This window comes from Solenopsis invicta, chromosome 1 (genome assembly GCF_016802725.1).
Source record: "Solenopsis invicta isolate M01_SB chromosome 1, UNIL_Sinv_3.0, whole genome shotgun sequence".
In the NCBI taxonomy this organism is placed as follows: domain Eukaryota; kingdom Metazoa; phylum Arthropoda; class Insecta; order Hymenoptera; family Formicidae; genus Solenopsis; species Solenopsis invicta.
In genome coordinates, this window is record NC_052664.1 from 9,145,740 (window position 1) to 9,171,024 (window position 25,285).

The 25,285-nt window shown below is 28.6% G+C and overlaps 1 protein-coding gene across 1 annotated transcript in view; it reads left to right on the forward strand.

Moving 5' to 3' along the window:
- The first annotated feature begins 400 nt into the window (after positions 1-400).
- LOC105205641 overlaps positions 401-25,285 on the forward strand; it is an 87,208-nt gene continuing 62,323 nt past the window's right edge. The window contains exons 1-6 of the mRNA XM_011175063.3: positions 401-868; positions 7,103-7,448; positions 15,682-16,768; positions 19,742-20,079; positions 21,108-21,640; positions 24,999-25,141. Of these exons, the coding sequence (XP_011173365.2) occupies positions 7,212-7,448; positions 15,682-16,768; positions 19,742-20,079; positions 21,108-21,640; positions 24,999-25,141 (2,338 nt within the window). The 5' untranslated portion in view covers positions 401-868; positions 7,103-7,211. The remainder of the gene's footprint in view (positions 869-7,102; positions 7,449-15,681; positions 16,769-19,741; positions 20,080-21,107; positions 21,641-24,998; positions 25,142-25,285) is intronic.

The window sequence follows — 25,285 nt, forward strand, 5'->3', positions numbered from 1 at the left end:
TCCGATTCTTATAATTTCCATATTTGTTTCCGGACTTACTTTTCGAATAACCCTCGTATATTTAATTTAGTAACTACTGCAAACTTATGTGGTTATAATCTTAATATAACACTGTTAATTATTACACTTAGCGCATTTAACAATACTTAAACGTTCGAGAAATAACGAAAAGCGTGACGATTTAATAATTAATTTATAATTTCTTTCTTATTGCATAAATTCATAGAAGCTGCTCAACGAAAGCAACACAAGAATCCATGGATTCAACGATCCATGGATCGCTGATCTATGCGCTACGGTACTGACATGCGAATTTCGCCGAAGATCGCCGAACAGTACCGACAATCCTCGAGTCTGATTACCGCGAGCCTTGCGTGCGCGAGAATGTTCCGAAAATCCGGCGCGTGTGCAGCCGCGTGATTTGTCACCGCACTACCACTCATCAACGATCGATCATTGGCGCTGGCGTGGCTGAGATAGTTGCGCGATCAGTGTGCTTCGCGCCGCGTGATTGTACGTTTCGTTTTGCTGCGTCGCATCGCACTCTTCGTTAAACGAACGCACGTGCGAAGTGTTTGTAAAGTATATACGGATGTGCACGAGTTCCTTGCTCATAACGGAGCTCTTCGAGAAGGTCGAGGCTAGAAGGCAAAGCTTCGGCGAGAAATCAAGCGGAACAAGTATCACGATCATTGCAATTGTCGTACTTTACGTAAAGTGTAAACGAGTTTTGCGCGACGTGATGCGACTGACGAGTCAATAAAGGACGACTTAACAATAAACCGCCGTCACGCAGCTGTTTTGTGCGAAATGTGCGATGTACTGTCGCGACTGCAATATTAATGCTATATGAGTTTAAAATGAAAAGGTATTTTAAATCTTGAATTAAACAAACAAATGTAACAACTTATTATTTATATTTTTAAAATATTTTACATTTGAATTAGTAAAATTTTAAGATATTTAATATAATGCAAATATTAACGTCACATAAAAATCATCAAAAACATCAAGCATTTATTCATGATGTTTTTTAATATTTTGCATATGTTGCCGTGCACCATTAATAAGCATACTCATACACAGAAGACTGCACAGAAGACTGCAGAAATATTGTTGCAACATTGCTGCAACGTTGTAATATTGCTGCAACGTTGCAACAATATTGTTGCAAGTTTTGTGCTGTATGGGTAGTCAATTGTTATTATATTATTGAAGAGTAAAAAATTTAATAATTATCATAAAATTCAAGTAGTACAATTAAAAGACTCTAACTCAAGCAAGGTATTCTAACTTAGAATGTCTTAATTATACTACTTGAAATTCATGCTAATTTTAATTGTTTACTCTGTATGTGTGTTGCGTGCGCGATTACGTTCGTGTGCACGTGCACATGTGTGCGTGTGCATGTGAAATATATTTAATAAATTATTGAATAAGCTAATATAATAATTTGTTTAACAAATTTGTTTGAGTGAGCTAGAGTAACGATAACAATATAAAATACAATCGCATAAAAGTCAATCAAAATTCGATCACAAAAAAATTAAATACATTAGAAAAAACTGAAATTAATTTATTGTACAAAATACAATTTGAATTTATTTGATAATTTAAAAGAATGAGCGGTTTTTTACTTTAATAACAGAGATTTAAATTCCTCGAATAAATAATTCCTCTGATAACAGATAATTATTGGTGAATAAAGATCGTGAAAGGAAAACAAAAAGAAACAGCTTAAGAAGCAAATAGCAGTTCTTGTTTTCTGTGACAACAAATAGAAAATGCAATAAGCTAATTCACCAATTATTTATCTTCTTAATTCGTAATTTCACATTTTATAAAAATAAATAATTGTATCAATTATTATACGAAATCTTGTAAATATTTAACGTATATCACAAAATTTAGAAGCATCTACTGAAAAAATATTTAGTTATATAACGATAAAAATAATTATTAAATTATATCAACACTAATAAAAAAGATTACTTGATTCATCTAAAAATGTTTTGGTGCTATTCAAATAATTTATTTACATAAAATAAGTGAATATTATTTGTTTAAAATAAATATTATTGATTTATATAAAATAATTATTTGAAATAGTATTAATAACACATTTATTTAAATCAAATAATTTTTTTCTTTCAGTGTATTGCATAGACGATTGTGACTGCTAATACAGCATCGCAATCAACATTAATATATAAATGCGATACCCATGATAAGGGTACACACATGAACGCGGCTTTATCAGCAGTTTCGCGGAACATGTTTAAACGTACGATCTTTTACATCCTCTTTGTGTTGGATGGCACAATTTACGACGATGATTCTTCTTCCTGCACTTTTAATTCGAGTGATTACTATTGTGCTGCAATCCAAGAACACGTAATAATACATATAAAAAACGCAAACTCATCAATATCTGCTGCGAATAGAACAGCATATTTTGAGTTAAATTCAATTTAGATCAATGATATAACATATAAAAGTTGGGAAAAAAACACGTTACATAAAATAATACAGAAATTTTCTTTAAATTCTCTGAATAGATAATAAAAAAATATACTATATATTGAAAGTAATATTACACATACAAATAACAATATAAAATCGAAAGTTTCTTGTGCAGTGGTCTCTCAACTTAATCGGTTTCTGGATATAAGAACAAGTTTAAACATCATCGATCAAAAATTGTTAAAGTTTTTCAACTAAATCATTTTGTCGAAATAATCCTCGTTATTTTCACAATAGCTGACAAGGGGAATATCACAGTTACATTGGGGAAATCGCAATATTACAATAAAATGATTGATACTTTGAGTGATAATGAAACCTATATTACTGTAAATAAGAATCGTGTTAGAAAATTAGAGGCAACGTTGAGCACTATTCCGAAGAGGTGGTTCTCTCGCAAAGGATTACATTTCTAAGCAAAAATTTTATAAGTTGAACTTATGTTCCATTATCAAAAGTATATGATCTTCCTGCATTACATAAAAATAGCGACCCAGTTAGATTAGTATCTTTAAAAAAATATTAAAAGTGTGATTGAGTTTTGAAGGTTTTGCAAAAGATGAGATGCACTCCATGATATTTAGTCATTTACTAACAATAGACGCAATACACGTCATCTTAAAAATGGAGCTTTCTAAAAAACATTTTTGATATGCCCTTTTGATTCCTTTTGTTTTTGAATCAGAAGAAAACGGCGATTAAAGGTCATAAAATTCAGATAAAAACTTATGGTAATGTTGCTCCATCAATTAAGAATATGAATATTAGTTCAAATGATTGGTTCAAAAGTGATTATTTCAATGTTAACGATAAAGATCGCTTGGGACAATCAAAAAAGCTAGAAAATGCAAATTTGCACGCATTATTGGACAAAAATCCAGCACAATCCACCAGAGTATTAAATCTTGATTGCACAATAGTTACTAAACGTTTACATGCTACGGGAAAGATTAACAAAGAAAGGAAACGGGTTTCGCATCAATTATATTAGAAAATGCCATTGCAAACTGATTGAACATTTGCATTTCGTTGATTGCTAGACAAAAAAAGAAGAGCTTTTTTTATTGAATTGTTGCTGAGAATGAAAAACGGATCTATTTCAATAATCCTAAACAAGAAAAGAATTATTAATCGATCCAAGTCAACCAACAACATCCACTTCAAGGCTCAATATTTAAGGGTATTGCTATGTATTTAATAGAATCAAAAAGGTGTACTATGAACTATTACATTCGAATTAAACTGTCATCATTGATGCTTATCGATTATTATACAAATCGAAGCGATTGGACCAGAAATGATCGCCAATTACAAATAAACGACGTAAAGTAATCCTTCTTCGACAACGCTCTTATACCTTATGATTATCAGTGAAGCAAACGCTGGAAGAGCTGGAATGGAAAGTTTTATCACACCCCGCGTATTTTCCAGACAATCCACCGCCTGATTATGACTTGCTCCGGTTGATGCAACATGCTCTAAAGAATACACTTTTTCATAATTTTGAAGAAATGCGAAATTCATTGAAAATTGAATCTGTCTCTAAAGAAAAATCTTTTTATCGCTTCGGACTCCATCTCTTATCAGAAAAATGGGAAAAAGTTGTAGAACATAAGATCAGCAGATTTATGTCAGTCACAGCGATTCTTAGTGTGTATCAAATAATAATTTTTTTTATTTTCTACAATCTTCAACTTATTACACATGCGTGCTGCATATTTATCGGACTTGAAACACAGTCATAACGCCAAAATATAAAAATTATAGAAAACCGAGGAAAATATTTTAATTAAGTCATTCGTTTATTATTTCGTTTAAATACATCAGTTTTTGAGAAAAAAACTTCAAAATTAAATTACACTAATATCTTCAAAAAACACTACGTTTTACCCCTTTGCTTTATATTGTACCAATATCAAATCATATGATAATTTACCACGCATTGAAAGTTTTGTGAAAATCGATTTGTATGACTCAATATTAAAGAAAAAAATCTTTAAAAGAGATGTTTTAATCTCACTTAATGTTCATAAATATTCCCTTATCCAATTAGTAACCAAGCATTCCTTTATCCAAGTAGTAATTGTATTCCTAATTTCTTAAATGCATTATTCTCTAAATCCTGCATAACTGTGTCTGTTACGATTGGGGATAATATAGATTCCAGAAGTATTTCTTTATATATGCCATTAAAAAAGAATGAATAATCATAAATTCTATGATTAACATAAATTCGTCTAATGATTAAATTTTTATTTAATTCATCTTAATGCCTTCAATGACTAAATCTCTATCCAAATAGCAAACAATATTTTTAAAATATTTAAAAAAAATTTTTAAAAACATTAAACATAATGAGTTCAGTCTTCTTTATCTCATTAAAATAAACGTTTTTTTAATTATTTCTTTACTATCTCTATATAGACAATGTCATATTAACATACCTATTATCCAAATTGATATATGAAGTTATATTAACTTTTAATACTTAGCATAAAAGATTACAATTTACTGTTAAAATAAAAAAAAAAATCGTGATATCAATTTTCTACATATTTGAAATATTCTTAAAGTGATCAATGACACGATTATTTCAAATTAGTTTCACAAAATTTTTCTTGGCTAGGTACTTATCATTCTTTTCTAACTACTAAATTTGTTACAAAGTTGAAACAATTTATAACTTACAAGTTGACAGTATCATTTTCTTGTCTCATTCGATTAATCAACAAACAATTTAAATTTAGTTATAAATATCTTGTTGGAGAATAGATAGTCTTTGGGTCTTATCTTCAATAAAACAGAATTGAATTAAGAAATTATTTAATATACATATACAGGATATCCGAGAAATTTGGAAACGAAAAATTGTTGAAGATTAGTTGCGATCGAATTGAAAAAAAGCTATATATAATTCTTTCAGTTTGATCTGATTAATCTTCACAATATTTTGTTTTTAAAATTTCTTAGGCATCCATAACGTAATATACATATATGAGCTGTGGAGAACAAAAATGGTGTGAGTCAATTGTTTTACAAATTTGAAAAGACATCACAAACAGAAAGATATTAAAAAACAGCTCTATTTTGCAATACCAACATAAATTAGATAAACAATTAACTTCTCAAGAAAAAATTTTCAAGTCTGATCAAAAAAATGCATGATCTGAAACCCGCCTTTTTTGCAACAATTAAAGCTTTAGTTAAGAAACAAATGAAAAAAATACATCAATCAAAGTATTGGCCATTATTAGATATAACTTTTTCCCATCTCTCTGGCAATAAGCAGATTCCACGGCGAAAGAATGACTCATCTTTAGAGGCTATCCACATATTTTTTGACGCTTTCATAAGAGTTAAAGTGTTCCTCAGCAAGTTTCAAGTTATAGGCCTAATATATATATCAATTACTCCACTTTCCTCTGCATCATATCTTGCCCCTTCTCATTTAATCAAAATAATATCAATAATTTTCCAAATACTGTTTACAAAAGTAGAAAATAACATTCTTACCCTATAACCTATTAAATCTTAGAAACATGCATTTACAAGAGAATTACTATAATTTAATACTCGACTTTAATGTCACGAGTGAAAAAATAAAATAAATGTCACAAGATAATCGCAAAAAAATATAAATGGTTTAACTCAATAACGCAACTGCCTACTTCGCTGGCTCATGGATAATTTTTAACGAGCGAGGTGCCATATTTAACACATATGCTCGATATTGATTCCTGCATTCAAATCGCGCAATACAGAGAACATCCTGTCTTACTTCGCCACTCTTGCTCTATCCTATAATAGAAAATTTTATATAAAAATGCGATGTTTCTTATGTCAGACAAATAAAATGACAATTAAAAATGAAGGATCAGAACACGAAAAAATATACATCAAGTTCTAAACATTTCATTATTACTATCAGGATTGAAGTAGTAATTAAAAAGTTAAAAGTTAAATAAGAAAATTAAACAGTTAATAATTGTTAACTTAACTAAATTAATTTTTAATTTAATTAATTTTATTTATTTAAAATAATTATTTAATATTTAACTTTAATTATTTTTGAAACATTTAATTTATTAACTTTTTTTCTAAATTAACAATTTATCTAACAAAATAATAAGAATGATAGAGAATTACGTAGGACGAACAATAGGAAACTATCCAGATAAGTTTAATTACCTAATCTCATTTTATATGTGTAACTCGTAATTATGTATTGCCAAAAATTGAAGGTATACAACAATTTTTATTTTAACATGTATATCTCCAATTTTTAGCGATTTATAGTTAAGAGTATGTATACATAAAATAAGATTAGGCAAAAAAAATTTTTTTTTAATTGTAAACAGTGCAATATATGAATGTAAATCTTTAATATAAAAAAGTTTCCTAAATATTGTAAAAAAAATAATACTAGAAATAAAAAGTAAATAGTAGAAAGAAAAAGGAAGTAGATCGAATCTGTATTTTTATTTAAATATTGAATATCTGCCAGGCATAATAAAAATGATAAACTAAAGATTAAAATACAAAATCACGGTAAAAGTACAATCAAGCATTTTTTTTCAAGATTTCAGATTAAAGAAGAGAAAAATAAGTACGAACAAAAAAAACAAGAATATGTGAGGTGATGTTTACACGAAACTAGAGTGAATCGTAAATGATTAAAAAGGAACGAAATGAGTCCTTCACCCACTGCCAATCGAAGTTTTCTGCATGGAAACGGCAAGGCCGCCTTAATCTCTAACAAGGTCGTTTACGCCACTCTTGATAGCTTAGCTCTAAAACGAACGAGATTACCGCTTCAGTTGCTTCCTGTGGAGAGCGACAATGTTACAGATAAGTCAGAAAAGCCAGACAAAAAAGATAAAAGGCTTGTAAATGGAAAAGCTTCGACTAAACGTCCATCGTATAAGGTATGTCAATATTGATACAGATATTCTGTTTTTATTTTTATTGAAACGTCTTAGAATCCAGATTTTATCTATTTTTAAAAAACCGAAATAGATACCGTCATTTTTAAATTTGCGATCTAAGTAAATAATCTTAACTTACAGAATAGGCATTTAATTACATTACTAGTATTTAATTTAATATGTATATTTAATTTAATTAGGTTTTTAATATCTAGATATAAATATTTTTTTGAAAATAAAAAAGGATAGATAAAAGAATTCTAAAACGATTAAACCGATTTTATGAATATTCTTAAATGATTTAAAGATAATTAAAAAAATGTCAAGTAAAAAATTTACTGAACCTTTCAGTCTTTATTACAATTTATACAATTTAATAGAATTCTGTATTACAAGAAATAGATTTTTTCAAACTCTTAAAGATTTAAAACAACTCACGATTATTCTCACACATAATCCAAATGTAAAAAGCAAAAGTTTACGTGGCTCTTAGCAAGGGGAGGAACCAAATAAATTTTCTTTTAAGGCTAATATCCACGATGCTAGAAATTAGTTCAATATCTCGGACAAAGAAGATCGGCCAAATTACATATTTGTACAATTCCACTATCTGACTAATGCGATTGATCCATTCTCTCTCCATTTAAGATCTCGGACTGATTTCTAGCATCGTAGACACAAGACTTAACGGAGTGAGAATACGTCCGATATATGCACATGTGGATACACGAGCAAAATGATGCAAATAATCAAAGAAGTAACTTATTAGCTCTGATCGCTCTTAATATCAGATAAGAATCACGAAGCTGGAACTCCTCAATCCCTCACTATATACATTTTCGCGAAATTAAAAAAAAAAACGCAGTCCTATTCAAAAAACTGAATTCACAGCTAAAATAAAACTTTACCAAGGCACCATCGAATAACTTTTATTACTCGATATGATTTTATTGCAAAGCAACTGCGATTTTCTTATATCACCAAGTTCCATCCTTTGTTAAAAGCATGGAATGCGACCAACAGAAAAAATTTACCGTTTACTGTCGACGCATTGCTTTCTGCAAAATTATTGCATACTTTAGTCACACAAAACGACGAATGTCACATCTTTTCTACAATAAAATAAAACATTTTATTACAAGGAACATTACTCTTTGTTCGTCACAACAAATTTTATTTTTATTTATCAAGATAGCCAAATAAGAACAATATGTTATCATTTTGCTATCATGTATGTCGCATTCAATTTCGGCAATCTGAGGACAAAATGTTTCCACAAACTATCTGTGGTTTTGCAATCATTTAAAATCTTTATTAACTGATGATGTATCTTGATCTTTCTGTTATTAACTTAATTTCACATTAGATTCTGATATCAAAAAAATGACGACAAGTTCACAACACACACGGTGCATTAATTTATTCGATGTGCTAAAGCTCGCTTGGTTATCTGGGTAACTTTATTTAATTTTATTTAAAATTCTAAATATACAAAGTGTTTGGCAGTAAGTAGGAGAAAAGGAGAATATATGAAAATGGTCAAAATTTGCCCCAAGCAAAAAACTAAAAAGACTATTCCATAGAGTGTTTCTTGATATATATATGAGAAAGAGAAAATAATCTTTTTGAAAATATAAAATACGTAATATATTCGTGACATTATGTTTCTTTTTTATTTCCATGTGATCAGTATTCTGTATGGTATTTTATTGTTATCAGCAGTTTTTCCCACACTAGTCGACGTTATAAATATTATTTTTATTTTTCATACACATCAAGAAACACTAAAGAATTATTTTTTTAGATTTCTGCTTGGAATGAAATTTTGGCCTTTTTCATATATCCTCCTTAACAATGTGATTTCAGATGATAAAAAATCAGAAAAACGAAAAATTACGACTAAAGCTTCACTTTTTAATTACAAATTTTAACATTTACATTTATGTTTGAACATTCACGTTCTTTAGACTTTTTATGTAAAATTATTTAAATATTTAGAATTACAAAATTTAAAATAACAAAAAATGTCGGTGAAAGCTTCGTATTTTAATTATAACGTCTAGATGCTTTGTTATGTAAATATTTAAACATTTATAATTAAAGAAGCTTTAATTACAAATTTATTATTTGGTACTCGTATAATTTAAGGAACTATATTCCAATGACTTTGACTTTGACAACGTATGTCAAGATTAAAGTTATTAGAAGTGATCACCTAAACTATATAATTACCTGTTACTCTTTATCTCGTCTCTTATTTATATTATTATTTATATTATTCTTTAAACTTTTTGCCCATTTTTTCCATTTGTTATTGAACCCTATATGTCTAAAATTGATTTTATGATTTTAATTCTCTCATCATACAAGCGGCATTTAATGTGATTCAATGATCATTGCTGATAGAACATTATTTAATTAAAATAATTTTATTAAAATAACGTTTTTAATTGAAATAACGTTTTCTTTTAGAGAAACGTAGCATCATTTTAAAAAAAACAAACAATATATGAAATTTTATTAGCACAGAGTTTCCTAAACTGTGAATTACGACCCATTGGAAATTACAAGTCAATTTTTAGTAAGCTGCGAAATCAATGGAATTAAAATCGAATTTTGAAATAAACTACAATTATCAAACTTTTTGCACATAAAAGTGATTCAATTTTGACATCAAAACTTACCGAATTAGAAAATATTCTTTTTATTCTTTACAACTTTCCATGATGAAAACATTTCTCTGATTATCTTTAAAAATTTTTTTAAAAGAATCAGAAAAATTTCCTAAAAATGCCCGTAATTTCGCAGATTTTCAGAATAGAAACTTTTAGAAACTTTCAAGAACTTTCAAAGACTCAGAGCTTTTCAGAGACTTTTTCAAAATACTTTCAGAGACTTTCAATAATTTTCAAATTTTCAAAAAATTTATTTTAGTATATTCAAACATTTTCAGAATTTGTCAGAGAATTTTTCAATAATTTTCAAAGATTTTTGTAAAATTTGTTAGTGTTCACAGACTTTCAAAATTTGTCAGAAAATTATTCAGAAATTTTCAATATTTTTCAAACAATTTTTTAAAGTTTCAAGTAGGAAAAATATTTAAAAAATATTTTTAAAATTATTTCAGAATTGTTTTTAAAAACGTTTACAAAATTATTAAAAATGGGATAGATCTTTTTTTCATTAAAAAAATATTTGTATTGTAAAATTTTATATTGTAAAAAATATTTTCTTAATATTAAATAAAGTAAAAGTATAAATGTTTTTTCTAAATCAAAAAATAATTTTTTTCTTTGTGAAACTAGGCACTATGCTAGAATTATATTATTATATATTCCCAATTTTTTAAATTGTTGGGGTACTAACTTCGCAGAGATATTTTCTCAGAAATTTTTTTTTCAAAATTGCTAAGCAGTCACCCATTCAAGTCGTAATCGCATCAAATATTATTTGATGTCTGCAACTTCTACGAACTGATTCCTAGCAATGACCTGTGAACACTTTATGTTAATACATATATATCACTAATAAATCAGATCAAAATGTACCGTTTAATTGTTTTACCGTTTAATTTTTTTTTTCTTTTTGATAACATATAATATATAATATGTATATGTTATCAACTTTTGATAACATATAATATATGTTATCAAAAAGATAAAAAATTACAGTTAAAATATATTATTTATTGATTTTTAATGATTTTCACAAATAAATAGTATCTGAAATAACTTTTCTGTTATTTATTTAAATAAAAATATAACAAAAAATTAATTAATATGGTACAATAATTAAATTAAATATGAAAAAGTTTTTGTTTAATTTAAAATTTTTATTCCAAATAATTATGTAAAATACATTAAAATTTAAATGGTTTTTAAATGGATTTTAAAATAAATAATAATTGAAAAATAAATATTAAATGAACATTAAGTAAACATAATTTTACAGAAAAATAAATATAAAAATTAATATTAAATAAATATTAAATAAACATTTGAAACATATTTACTAATATAATTTTCTCACATAAATGTTTCATAAAAACTAATAAGTACTTAAAAAATATTAAGTAAACGTTAAAAAAATATTTACTAAAATTATTTTCTCACAAGTACAATTAATGAAGAATAAGTATTGAAACAAATATTAGGTAAACGTTATACAAATGTTTACTGAAATTATTTTCTCAAATAAATAATTCATAAATAATACTTAAAAAATATTAAATAAACGTTTAAAAACATTATTTTCAATGAATATTTAATGAAAAAAAGGTATTAAGTAAATGTCCAATAAATATTTTTTTCCAAAATTAGTTGAGAAAATGAATATTAATAAAAAACAAACATTTAAAAAACAATGTCTGCTGCTTGGGATAGTCAGAGTCTTTTGAAAGTTTTACAAACAATTTTTGAGAGATTTTCAGACACTTTCAAGGATTTTCAAAGTTTTTCATTGAATTTGTGGAAGTAGTTTCAGAGACTTTTACAATTTTAACAATTTCAAGTTTCTCAGTCCGGAATATGATTAGGATACTCTTGATTAATGAAATTTTACGAGAATTTACGATCAATAAGCTATTTGTTCTTTAATACAAATACCAGCGAAAATTCATAAATAATTTAATGATTGCAACCCAGGACTGAATAATCAACAAATTAATGACTGAAATTGTTTATTGAGATAAACACAAATTTTTCAAATCGTATTACTTTAATAAAAAGACAATTTGTAATGTGAGAATTATTAAATAATGCCGCTAAAAACAATAAATTAATAAATAATTTAAGAAGATAAGCTAAGAAATTATTAAATAACATCTTTGAAAATTCTGAAATACTAAAAACAGATTATATCTATTAATTATAAAATTATAATATTATCTACTATCATATTGTATCTAATAATATTATATTTCTGAATTCCCAAATGATATTCTAAAATTTTTAGATAAATCACTAAAAGTCTCTGAAAAATAAGAAACCGTAACAGTACTGTTTAGACAGACACCTCTGAATTCTCGATTTTCAGCAACATTCACGAATTTTCATGCACTTGATTTTTAGATTTTTAGAGAATGATTTTTAGAGAAATCGCTGCAAATTTGAAAAGTGAAACCATGAAAATATTATTTTCAGAGACATCTCTGAATTCCTAAATTTCCGAGAAATTCTGGAACTTACAGACACTTGGAAATGATTTTCCGATAAATCGCTGAAAATCTGTAAGAAATAAAAAATCATGAAGGTACTGTTTTCACAGACATCTCTGAATTCTCGATTTCCAACGACATTCAAGAATTTTCGTACACTTGGAAATGATTTTTAAAGAAATTCCGAAAGCCTCCAAAAAAATGAGAAACCATGAAAGTACTATTTTCAAAACATTTCTAAATTCCTAAATTTCCACGAAATTCTGGAACTTTCAGACATTTGAAAATGATTTTTAGAGATATCAATAAAAATTTTTAAAAAGTGAGCAACCATAAAAATACTATTGAATTTCTGCGAAATTCTGGAACTTTCATATAGTTAGAAATAATTTTCAAAGATGACTGTAAGTCTCTGGAAAGTGAGAAACCATAAAAATACTATTTCTAGAGATGTCTCCGAATTCCTGATTTTCGGCAAAATTCTGAAATTTTTAGGCATTTGAAAATGATTTTTAGAGAAACTACTAACAGTCTGTGAAAAGTAAGAAATCATGAAAATACTAATTTGAAAGACATCTCTAAATTTTCGTATTTCAATGAAATTTAAGGATTTTCATACACTTGGAAATGATTTTCAGAATAATCGCTGTTAATTCTTGAATTTTAATGCAAACGTTTCTGAAAAATTACTGAAAATCCCTGAAAAATGTTTTCAAACATTTTCAGAGAAATTTTCAAAGACATTTTTTTACCATGGTCATATATTATTTTTTATATATTAGAGAAATAGATTTAAAAAATTATATTGTAATTATAAAAAAAGTTACAAAATAAAAAGTGGTATAATAAATAACCAATTTATCATTCCCTTCTATGCTTATCCATATCTATCAAAGCTAAATAGATCGTAGATGTTTGCCTTTTTAAAAAAATGGGTCTACACAAGTTTGGAAATTCTACATTAACACTTTAACAATTTGTTTAAAAAATTAATAGAAGGATAATTAAATACAATTGTTTTTATTATTTTAGCTTAATATTACAATAAAAAAATACACAAAGGATAACAATAGATTTTAGCAATACAAGTTTTGAAACTAAAATTTTTACATGTAAAGACAGAAATTGTTTATATGTAATATACGAGGACATTACACTATCCAACACTGTTTTACAAAATAAATATGAAATAAATATGAATAGTTATTTTCAATGTATTTTTACCTGCTGAACATCATGAATCTATTATCCAAATTTGGTTATTTCGTCAAATTTTTTAGGCAAATGGCGACAGAAAAAACAAATTTAAAGATTTTCATGACATTTTAACACGATAGTAGATTTTCTTTCTAAACTTCATTAATTCCACACGAAAATATCAACTTTTAACGTTGAAATGCATTTTAATTCGTTTCGGTATTCTGTCTCGAGTGTGTATTTTTGAGATATAGTAGTTTATATTATATATTTATTTTAATATTACACGTAGAGAAATCATGAGGCACTGATAACATTACAAATATAGTTAAAAGTTAATTAATAATACAACTATATTTTTTTAATATAGCAGCAATCTCAAGTATATTAACCAGTCAATATGTAAAATGCAACTATACAAATGTTTTAAAGTAGATATGTTTAGATACTTAACTTAGATCAAGCACATGTCAAATTGCACGAATATGAAAGTATGATCATAGAGCTATATTAAATTCCTCGAAAAATTACTGATCTTATTAATTAAAATTCTCAAGAATTCCAAAACATTCTCTCTGAGGAAAATTTTACTCGTAATATAGCATAGAGGAGAAGAGGGTAATATGGCACCCATTTTTATTTTATTGAGTAACTTTGTTTATAATTAATATTTTCTATTGAAACTTGAACGATTACAGTCAGAGTGTTGTTTGACAGATTCTAGACTCAAAGTAATGAAATATTTATTATTTAGGATTTATAAAAGTCTAATACACTGCATAATCAGTGGAAGAAAAAAAGTGGTTGTAATATGGCTATCCATAAAAATAATTATAAAAAATTAGTTTAGTTTAAAAGAAACACAGTGCCTCGTTACAAAATTATATATTTTTAATTTTTCATTATTTAGAATTTTTCTGATTTAGAATTTTCCTACGTTTGGAAGCTTTAGAAATACCATTAGAAATTTTACTAAAAATATCATTTTATTTCTGTTTAACATTAAACAACAAGCATAAAATGATGTCTCTAATGTTTCTAAACACCGTTCTTTAGAATGACAATCGATTTATCGAAGAAATATTTCGATATAAAAATTTTGCTTAAAAAACCATGTTATTGTTTCAACTTTGTATAACTCGAAATATATACAGCCGAATAAAAAGTTAAATAACAAAAAAATACTCGAGTGTATGTACCTTCGTATAATAATACACTCAAGTTTAAGAATAATGAGGAAGTATTTGTAATTAAAGGTTAAAAGTGTACCTTGAAAAAGTTTAAAGGTGCTCAAAAGTAAAAGTGCTTTATAACAATTGGCAGTCATTTTAGCATCACTAAAAAACGATGAGCTACTAAACGAATAACTCCATAAGCAGTTGTTAGAATACGTCACCTAATAACGGAATTAATAGGGGTAGCCATATTGTCGATAGTAGCCATAATACCCTCTTCTCCTCTACGTTACGTGATCAAGTCTGAGCTGACATATGTGCTATCATTAACAATGTTGGATTATTTATAATTATGAGTACAATATTAATACGACATATTAAGATTAAGTTGTGCATGGCTATGTTAAGTATGCAATATGGCTGAATAAACCGTATTTATAATTATAATACTCCTAATCTTTACTCTCCGTGTAGGCTACAATGTAACAATAAATCTTGTATTTGTTATCCTTCTATTAATTTTTTTTAACAAATTGTTACTATGTATTAAGAACTCAGTAATATAGAAACATTTGAATTACATTTTAACAGATTTAGATCACATTGTTATCGTAAAATATAATTCTAATTTTTTAAAATGTTCTCTCTATACACTTGTAACGACCAATTCAATTAGTCCGTTTATTTACGCCCATTTCGTCATTAGGTGAAATCCGGGGCGAGTCATCAATGGAAAAGTTATTCGAAATGCCTGGCCTTCTCTTCCTCGAAGACCGAGAACCTGTCGACGATTCATGCCACTAGAATACTAGATTCCGGAACCGAATGTAATATCGAGAATACTCTCAAACAAGAAATTCAAGCACCAAGAAATGCGACAGGTGTCGTAGAAAATACCGTAGAAAGTTTATTTTCCACAAAGCCACCTACGAAAGAAGAATCTCATATTAAAAACTTTCAAAGCGACAATAACAATGATTCAGCACATACGCAAACAGTGGCGAATTCTGGTAATGGTGCAGCTCTTATTAAAGATCAATGTGTGAAAGAAAAATGCTCCATAAAAAGAAAAGATTCCAATTCATCCAGCGACTACGAAAAGATTAGTATAACAGATTACAGAGTATCCACACAAAATATTGAAGTCTCAGACAAAGAAATTTCCGAATCTATCGCATGTATTTACAAAATCGAGAAAAATTCTCCTTCGAAGATAGTTACAAAGTCGCGGTCCGTAAACGATCTGACAACAAGAGAGGCCATCTATGAAAGCTCTTTTGTAGAATCAGTCACGAGCAGTAAGAACGATAATATATCGTTGAGGCACAAAAAGAAGAGGCGCTTCACTAGAAACATGCTACATTATGTACCGCAGCATTTGATAAAACAGCCAAAGAAGAAGAAGAATCTGAAGAAAAAATCCGTTCTAAGCAGCTCGCTGACTTCTCTAAAATCGGAAACAGTGCTTTTCTCGAGAACCGTCCAAGACTCGTGCGTCAAAAACAAAACCCTGTCAAGGGACGAGTTGAGGAGTGTAATCATCTCGTCGCCTACGAATTTCGTCCATGTAGCATCCGCTACGAATCCCAGCCTGATTCAAAACTCCGTTGGATTCGATCTGGAACAGATCGTGATCACTCATCATCAGATATGCAGTATGTTACCTCTACTCATTAGAAAGGACGAGCAACGCAAGAATGGAAACAGTGAGCGCCAGCCCAAGGTCGCCACAAGAATGTCTCTCGCGGATGATGTGATTTCCAGACAATCTTTGCAAAATCAAGCTATCGTGGGTACGTTCTCTTGACATATCGTCAGACCTCTTTGTCGAGTTTAATAATCGCAAAAGAATTCAAGCAAATATCGTCTTACTCAATTACAACTTATTTTGCATAATTATGAATCTATATAATATAAAGTCAGATAATCGAAAGTACTCGAGTAGCACATGTTTCGTAAACATATACATTGTTTTATAATCATAAAGAATTAATAAAAAACTTTTCATCATAAACATTATACCAAAAATGTTTTTGAAATTATAATTTACGAAATGTAATTTTTACGTTTTTATACAGTTAAGAAAGATTTTTATAATGGTTTTTTAAACTTATTCTTGTCAGAAAAGAAACGTTTCATCGTTTTTTGACTAAACATTTTAACTCAAAATTTCTAAAACGTATAAAACGGTTATAAAATTATTAGAAAATTTTCAGATTAACATTTGTAAAACATTTTTGAAACGTGTATGTGTTACTTTGCTATTGAGCACAAATAAAAATTCTTTCTCCAATAACAAAATTAAATTATTATATATCAAATATATATATATTTTATATTAAATATAAATGTTATAGATATATATATAATGAAAAAAGTTAATATCGGTCTTGCAATAATCTATAGCAAATTTTAATGCTACAGATTACTACAAGACCGACATTGTCTTTTAGTAATTTTTAATTATTGTGACTTTTTGTTTACAATTTTCAATTCCATATATACGTTTTTTTTTTTAAACACAGTTCCTAACTGAAGTCAAAATGTCACAAATTGACGAATAATTTAACATACTGATAATTATGAGTATCTTAAAACACTGTAAAGAATGTATTACGAAAAATAATCCCACAGCCAGGATTCGAACCTAGATCTCCTATTCCACGCGTGCATCATAATCCAGGAACTAGTGAACATTTTTTGCGTCTCATTTCAGCAAACTTAGTTTATCCATTTTATCATTAATTTTATGCTTAAAACTGCTAAAACGGAAGTCTGTCGTCAATCTTCCGAGACAGAGGCTGATGGGAGCCATTATACTTTGTCAAAAATAAATAGTGCATTCATATTATAGCAGCAAAGCTCATTTTCTTATTTTCTTATTATTTATAATATAAAAAATTATATAATTATTATTGTACCTTTCAACTTTGCTAAAATGACATAATTGCATCGTATTCTTTTTCATCGTATTCTGTTTGAGAAAATACCAGACTATCGTCTCGACAGCACGTTGACAAATTGTCATTCTATCACTTTTTATATCATAAATAATAAGAAAACAAAAAATCAGCTTTGCTATTATGACTCCTATACACTGTTTTTTTTTTTGTTGCACCCGTCAGCCCTTATCCCGTCTGCCAGCTGACAAAATTTAACATTTTTAGCACTAGAAGTACCGGATTTAACGACCTTCTAGGTAAACAATTAAATAAAAATTCAACTATGATATATGTAAAATTGAAAAATTTTTTTACTAAAATTAAATACATGAGAAATAATGAAAAACCACAAGAGGATATCATGTAGAAGCAAAATTGAAAAAAGTTACAGCAGCATTTAAATTTCACAAGAAGTCAAATTAACTACCTTTGTCATTTTAATGTTAAACATAAAAATAACGATAAAATTGATAAATCAAATTTGCAACATTGTACAACAAAATGTTTATTGGCTCCCAGACTATCTTATCAATTCAATTACCATAACATGTGATGATATTTATTGTAATAAACAATACATATTAGGGGAATGTTTTTCTTTTAATATTATATATTAATTATAATTAATATTATAATTAATCATAAGATCAAGAGGTCAACGTCAATCACAGCGGTTCTTAGCTGAATAATAATTTTTAATTTTTACAATCTCCAACTTATTCAAACTGCGCGCCATATATTCATCAGACTTGAAATATAGACACAAAGTTAGAATAATTAATATTAGAAGCATCTATAAGATCTCTCCCTCACCCAAAAAAAAACTGTAAAGAATTTTATTGCGAACAATATCTCAGTCAGGATTCAAATCTGGATTATAATTAGTATAATAATTAACGAAGTATTATATACTATATGTAAATGTTTAAGATAAAGCACATAGAAGAATAATCATTAATATTATTTTATGATTAATATCACATTCTCTTATTTTTATTCAAAAATTTTAATACTTTGTTTAAACCTATAAATTGTCCATAGTGTTCCAGAACATTTTTAAAAAAGATTGATTATATATTACATATTAAAATATAAACACATTTATTATTTCCTTTTTTCACAAGGAAGTTGCAATAGAGTATGTTACTTTACAAAAAAATAAAAAATTAACAATACTACAATTGATAATAAATTGAACACCTTTTTATAATTTTACATAACTAAAATTTTGTTAAACGGAATGAAAAGAATCAATTTTATAGAGTCGTTTTGATCTGAGCAATATCGTATAGCAAAACAAATATACAGGAGGTTTTAAAACATATGAGTTTTAAGAATAAAAAAAGCATAAAACTAATAAAAGTTTATATAAATATTTGTCCCTGTTTTTTTAAGTTATAGTTTTATATTTTAATAATTCTTTTTATAAACTAATTTATTCATTTACAAACGGTTATATATTGTAATAATGATATAATATCACACATAAAATCTGAAATATTAATAATAATTAGTTATAGATAATAAATAAATATATAACTAACAACGAATAAAATTGATTACTATTTCAGTTTCCAACTTTAGCACAATTTTGAATTATTGAAATATATACTGCCTGTAACTCGACAACAATGTCAAATAGTCAAATATTTATACAAATAATTTTTTCGTTATTCTTGCAATTTACTGCTAAAATAACATTTAAAACGCTTTATACAAAAATACGAAGCCAAGCGCTATCTCTCTGTTCACACAAAGGTAGCATCTCTGATAATGTATAGCAATATCTATAAGGTAAGATTTTGACGACGGATTCTCTTGCAGATAAGAGCGATCAAACAAACTACGCGGAGATACAGAGCGAGTTCTCGAGAGACTCACAAGCGGCGAAAGTTTTGGAGTTTGGCCAAATGGTGAAAATCGCGACTGGGAATCAGGTCGATTCATCGGTAGAGACGTATGAGCCGGTCTGTGAGTCTTTACCTGCGGTACTGCCACGGGCGAATTGCAGCTTTCTGTGGAGTAATCAAGGGGCGAAAACGACTTTACCAAATGATAAACCCAATTCAATCACTACGTGCCACGCCTCGAAAGAAAACAACGAGGGCACCGATAGCGAGGAATATGATGACGTTGGACCGTCGAACTTCATTGCTCAAGCGGTACAATTTATTATATACAATAAGATTCCGTTATCTTGAACCTCGATGAAATGGAAATTAATTTCCGTGAATGTAGTTCTAGACAAATTGTGAAACAATATGAATATTTTGAAGTAACAAATTTCCTGTGCGACAGCTCTGGAAGCCCAACTTTTTTTTTATCGAAGAAGAATCCTTTATTTTGTGTAAATGAAGTAGTTAAAACATTACGTCTACGTGCAAAATTGCTGTATAGAGTAAAAAGATAGAATAGAGCAAATGCCTGAAATGAGTCTGAAAATTAATTCAACTAGATTACCGAGAATACAAGCTTTAGCTGAACTATAATTATTAACACAATTAAATAGAGAAAAAAGCAAAGAAACACAGAATTTCAATAATATTTGTTATATTTCATTTTATATAAATTTTTTATCCTTCAAACATGCGTGCCATTACTTTTCATGAAACACAATTTTAAATTGAACCAAAATATAATTATAATTATTAATCCTATTATTATTATTATTATGCATTTTCAAGCGAAAAAAAGTATTCGCAAATATTGACGCACAAGCTTGCCTCTCAGACGATTGCTAAATCGTGTAGTGCATCAAATTGGCAACCATCAGCGAAAGTGAAACGGAATGTCGAATAATCGATTCCCACCGCGCGATACCTGCTGCATGCTTGCAAATTAGTGGCGGAAATAGGGTGTCACGAACGATACGTAATTCGATACACTTCTAAAATTTCGCTTTCAGAGCCATACCTGCACGCGCCGTTCCTTTTCACATAAAAAAAGTTAACGGTTTTTGTTGATGCACGCATGTATTCGCGCAAATGCAACATAAATCGCTTGTTTCTTCAGATTAAGCTAAGGGCACAGAAAAACTTAAGTTGTAAAATGTTAGCAATAAAAAAATCAACATATTTGATTTACTGCTTATGTTTTCGGCTGTGATTGGTTAATTTGCTTACTAACTATTTACACTTTTTCTATGTGTCACTAAGCATTACAAAAAAATGCATGATAAATCTCTTGTCAGAAATCTGACTACGACGATGTGGGTCCGCCGATTGCTCGCCTTGAAATCGACGCGCCAATTGTTGACGCTAAAGAGGACTCTGAAGAGATTTACGATGACGTGATGCCGCCCAGTTTCAAACAAGACAATTCGAAAACCATCGATGAAAGCGATTACCTGATTCCGGAAACCAACGACGAGGCATCGTGCAAGGATCCACTTGTAGAATTGCGAGCAATGTCTAAGGATCGCACGTTGGAGACGACGTTTTTCGCTTCGACAATGAACGATGATCAGTATTTCTCAGCAACAAACAATGAATACTCCAGCGTAGACTGTGAAAGTCATCTGAGCGAGAAGGAGCCAGATGAGCTGGGTGTGTATGACGACGTCGGCCTGCCACCCAGTGAAGAACGTGTCAATAGCCTTTACGCCGGCTCCATACCTGGTTCTGTCTTAGGACTGACCTCGACAAACGGTAAGGAATCCGAGTGGGAGGACCTGGAAGAAGCCTCGTGCGCATCGCCCTGTCCTTGTCAAACTAATGATCCGTGGTAAGTATGTATAGTATATATGGCTTACATACTTTAAGTATGTAACTATATATATATTTATTTATTTATTTATTTACTTATTTATTTATTTATTTATTTATTTATTCATTTTATTTTTTGCGACAACCCTTACCAAAATTTAATACTAGTAATATTGAATTGGCAGATAATTAATTATTTATTTTAACTATTTTGGATGGAAACCTGTCAATGCTTTTAATACTTCAAATAAGTAGAGGAGAAGGTGATATTATAGCCATCCATTTACATTTATACAATAATTTTATTAATAATCAATATTTTAAATTGAAAACTTTACAATTATATTCATCAAACTATTCTTCAATAAATACTAGACTCAAAAGTATGACATAATTATTAAATTAAATATTGTTTATAAAAATATACTAATGTTACATAATGAATAAAAGAGGAACAGATGGTAATGTAGCTCACTACAAAAATAAATGTTTAAAAATTTTTAATTTAAAAAACATAGTGTTTTGTTATAAAATTATATATTTATTCAAAATAAATTAAACATATTACAAAATATGTGCAAATGTACTCAGTTTGTCAGATCTTATAAAATCTTGCTACAAATTTTATTGGCAAAAAGAATACAAAAATACAGAATTTGATACACGATATCCGAAAGCTAACAGATATATAACAAAAAGCTAACTGACATGTAACAAAAGTGGCTGACATAATTTGACAGCAAATTATAAACAAATATATTCCTATAATCAGCTAATTAGTAGCAAAAACCGAGTAAGATCTGCAGAATGCAATTCGGTAAATTATTAACAGAAAACGAGCAAATCTGTCTAGCGCAGTGTTATCATATTGTTGAAACAAGATCTACGCTGACTACAATAATTACAGGACTACCGCTAGGTAGTTTCTTCTCTCATACTATATATAAAATTTGTCAGGACTTGTTATATACAATATATAACCAAAGTTTATAATTAAAGCTCGGATATATGTGTCATGTTTTTATATTGTCTATTACCTATGCGTGCACAAGACATGATTGTATGATACAAACAAAGTTCGATTTTTGTTTGCTGGACAGTGCTACACAAAACTTACAGTTTTTACCGTCAATTTGTCGCCAAACAATGCTACGCAAAACTTGCTTGATTTTTGCTACAAATTTGTTATCAAATAGCGCTATGCGGATATTGGTACAAATTTTGCTGTCTAAGTATGTATGCAGATTTTGCCTGCAAAACAAAAGTCTAATGCTAACACAGATGATAACGGACTTGTTATCAAAATTTGAATGAATTTGGTGTCAATTTGGCGTCAGTTTGCTGACAAATTGTTTACTGGGATGTACACATAAGTCTTCCGTATACAGACTGCAATATTAAAGATCTGTATATAATATATGTAATGTGTGTATAAACTACAGATTATCAGTAAAACTACAATTAATTTTTATTAAATAATTACTTCAATATGAAAACTTTCTCTAAATTGTGCGTCGTTTACCGGACTTAAAAACACGATAAAATACAAAATTATTTCACTCTTGAATCAATGTGTTACACGCAAAATTATGCGATAATCTTTTGCAACAAAATAATATTTTCAATGTTATAAATAGTTTTACATAATTACATTTGTAATGATACTTATTGTTAATATTTTTGTATCTACTATTTCGCTAATTATTGATTGAAGTGTATATAGTATATATTAAATAATGCAAAATTTGCAAGTTATTATTAATAACAATTAATAGCAAAAGAAAAACTTTGCTAAATGCTACCGTTGTCGTCTGTTTTGTGTCCAATAACAACATAACGCCGCGTACGCGCGCCCGCCGTCGAAAAGATTAAGTTTTCCACCCATCGATAACTTCAAAAATTTTTTTCTCGAAAACGAGGCAAAACACATCTTTTAAATTTTTTTCTAAACTGTAGAAAAACTTAAAGTATATAAAAATTATTTTTCCAGATTTTTTTATTCTCTCCCTGATTATTTAAAAAATTGTTAAAAAGTTTATTGTTAAATAAACAATAAAAAAATTTTTTTTAATAGTTATATTTTTCTTGTAAACTAAAACATTTTCTGCGAAAATTAAAAACAAAAGAATTGAATTACCGTTATTAGCAACAGAATTATGACTTTTTAAACAAAATGCTAGTCAAATTTTTAATTGCTCATATCTTGATTAATTTTGCAATTAAACAAAATCCTTTTGCACAAAATTTTATCTCCCAAAGTACTGCAAATGTGCCAAATTTTAAAAATTACTGAGAGATGACTGATCTGCTTTGCGCGGAATAGCCCTATATCATATGATGTATCTACTGAATTTTGATAGACGTGACCAATTCTTTTAATCTAGAGAAAAAGCCATTTAAAATTCTGGATTTATTTTAAAACAGAATTTTCAGCAAAGAACGACAAGAAAATTTAAATTTATATATATGGATATCCATTATAATGATGAATTTTTTTTATAAAAGTTAATTTTTAGCAGAAAAAAATATTAATGAAGAATCACATTTCTTGCAATATCTCAAAATTTTGTATGAGTTTTTTGAAATAAAATTTGGCACAAAATTTTCTTGTATCTGGATGTGTATTTTGCCCTATGTGACAATCGATTATACTCGGGGCCCGAAATCCCTCCCTTAACCCAGTAGTCTCTTTTTGTAAATAAAATAAAAGGCGATTGTTGAAAGACCACGATTTTATTTCGAAAATTATGTTGAGAGCATTGTGTAAAAAGCACAAGTAAGGTATTTTTTTATCGCAAAAGAAATTCGCTCGATGCGTGCACAGCTTATCGCCTTGGTATGTACGCTTCAAAGAAAGACATTTGTGCGGCTGTGTTAGCGGTAGCGATAACGAAGCGGAATTGAAAACAGCGTAGCTAATTGACTTCACCTCGCTCAAAAGCGATTAATCATTATTAGACCCTCTAAGTTAATATATACGCATAGCGAATCGTTCACCACAAGTGTTTCAAAAACACGATACAAGAAACATTATCATCACATAGCGCAGCGCGATTAAAAACGATGTCATGTTAAACATCGTTATCACTGCATTCCGCATGGAGATGAACAAGCATTTAACATGATTAATGCGACGCTATCGAGCCTTAGATAATTATAGCATTGACAAACGACGATAAGTGTTCGAGACTGCTCAAGACTATTCTGGACTAAAGACATACTAAAGGATGTCCAGAATACGTTTTAAGAGCGATTTGACGTGCTAAGAATGTTTTCAGAATGTCCCTCGGATAACGTTAGCTGTTTGAATTAAATGCTGTTATAATAAAATAAATTCTATACGATTGCAGCGAATACATGTAAACCTCAAATTTCAGCGAAAGAGGGACTGAGGGACAAATCGCATCAAGCAAAAAGAAGCTCGGTCGTCGATGGTCACGAAATGTTAGGAGGCAACGATCTAGAAGATCTCGCAGAAACATCAAACCAACACGGATGTCTCATAATACTGCGATCAATGGTGAGTACTGGAAAAGGAAATTTTATATTGCCGTAGATAAACTGCGCGTGCCATAAGTAATACACCTAATGCTGCTAAGAATACACGGGTACCTCTCTTGGAGGCATGCAGCTGCAACTGTGCTGGCTTCTACAAATTGCGTGT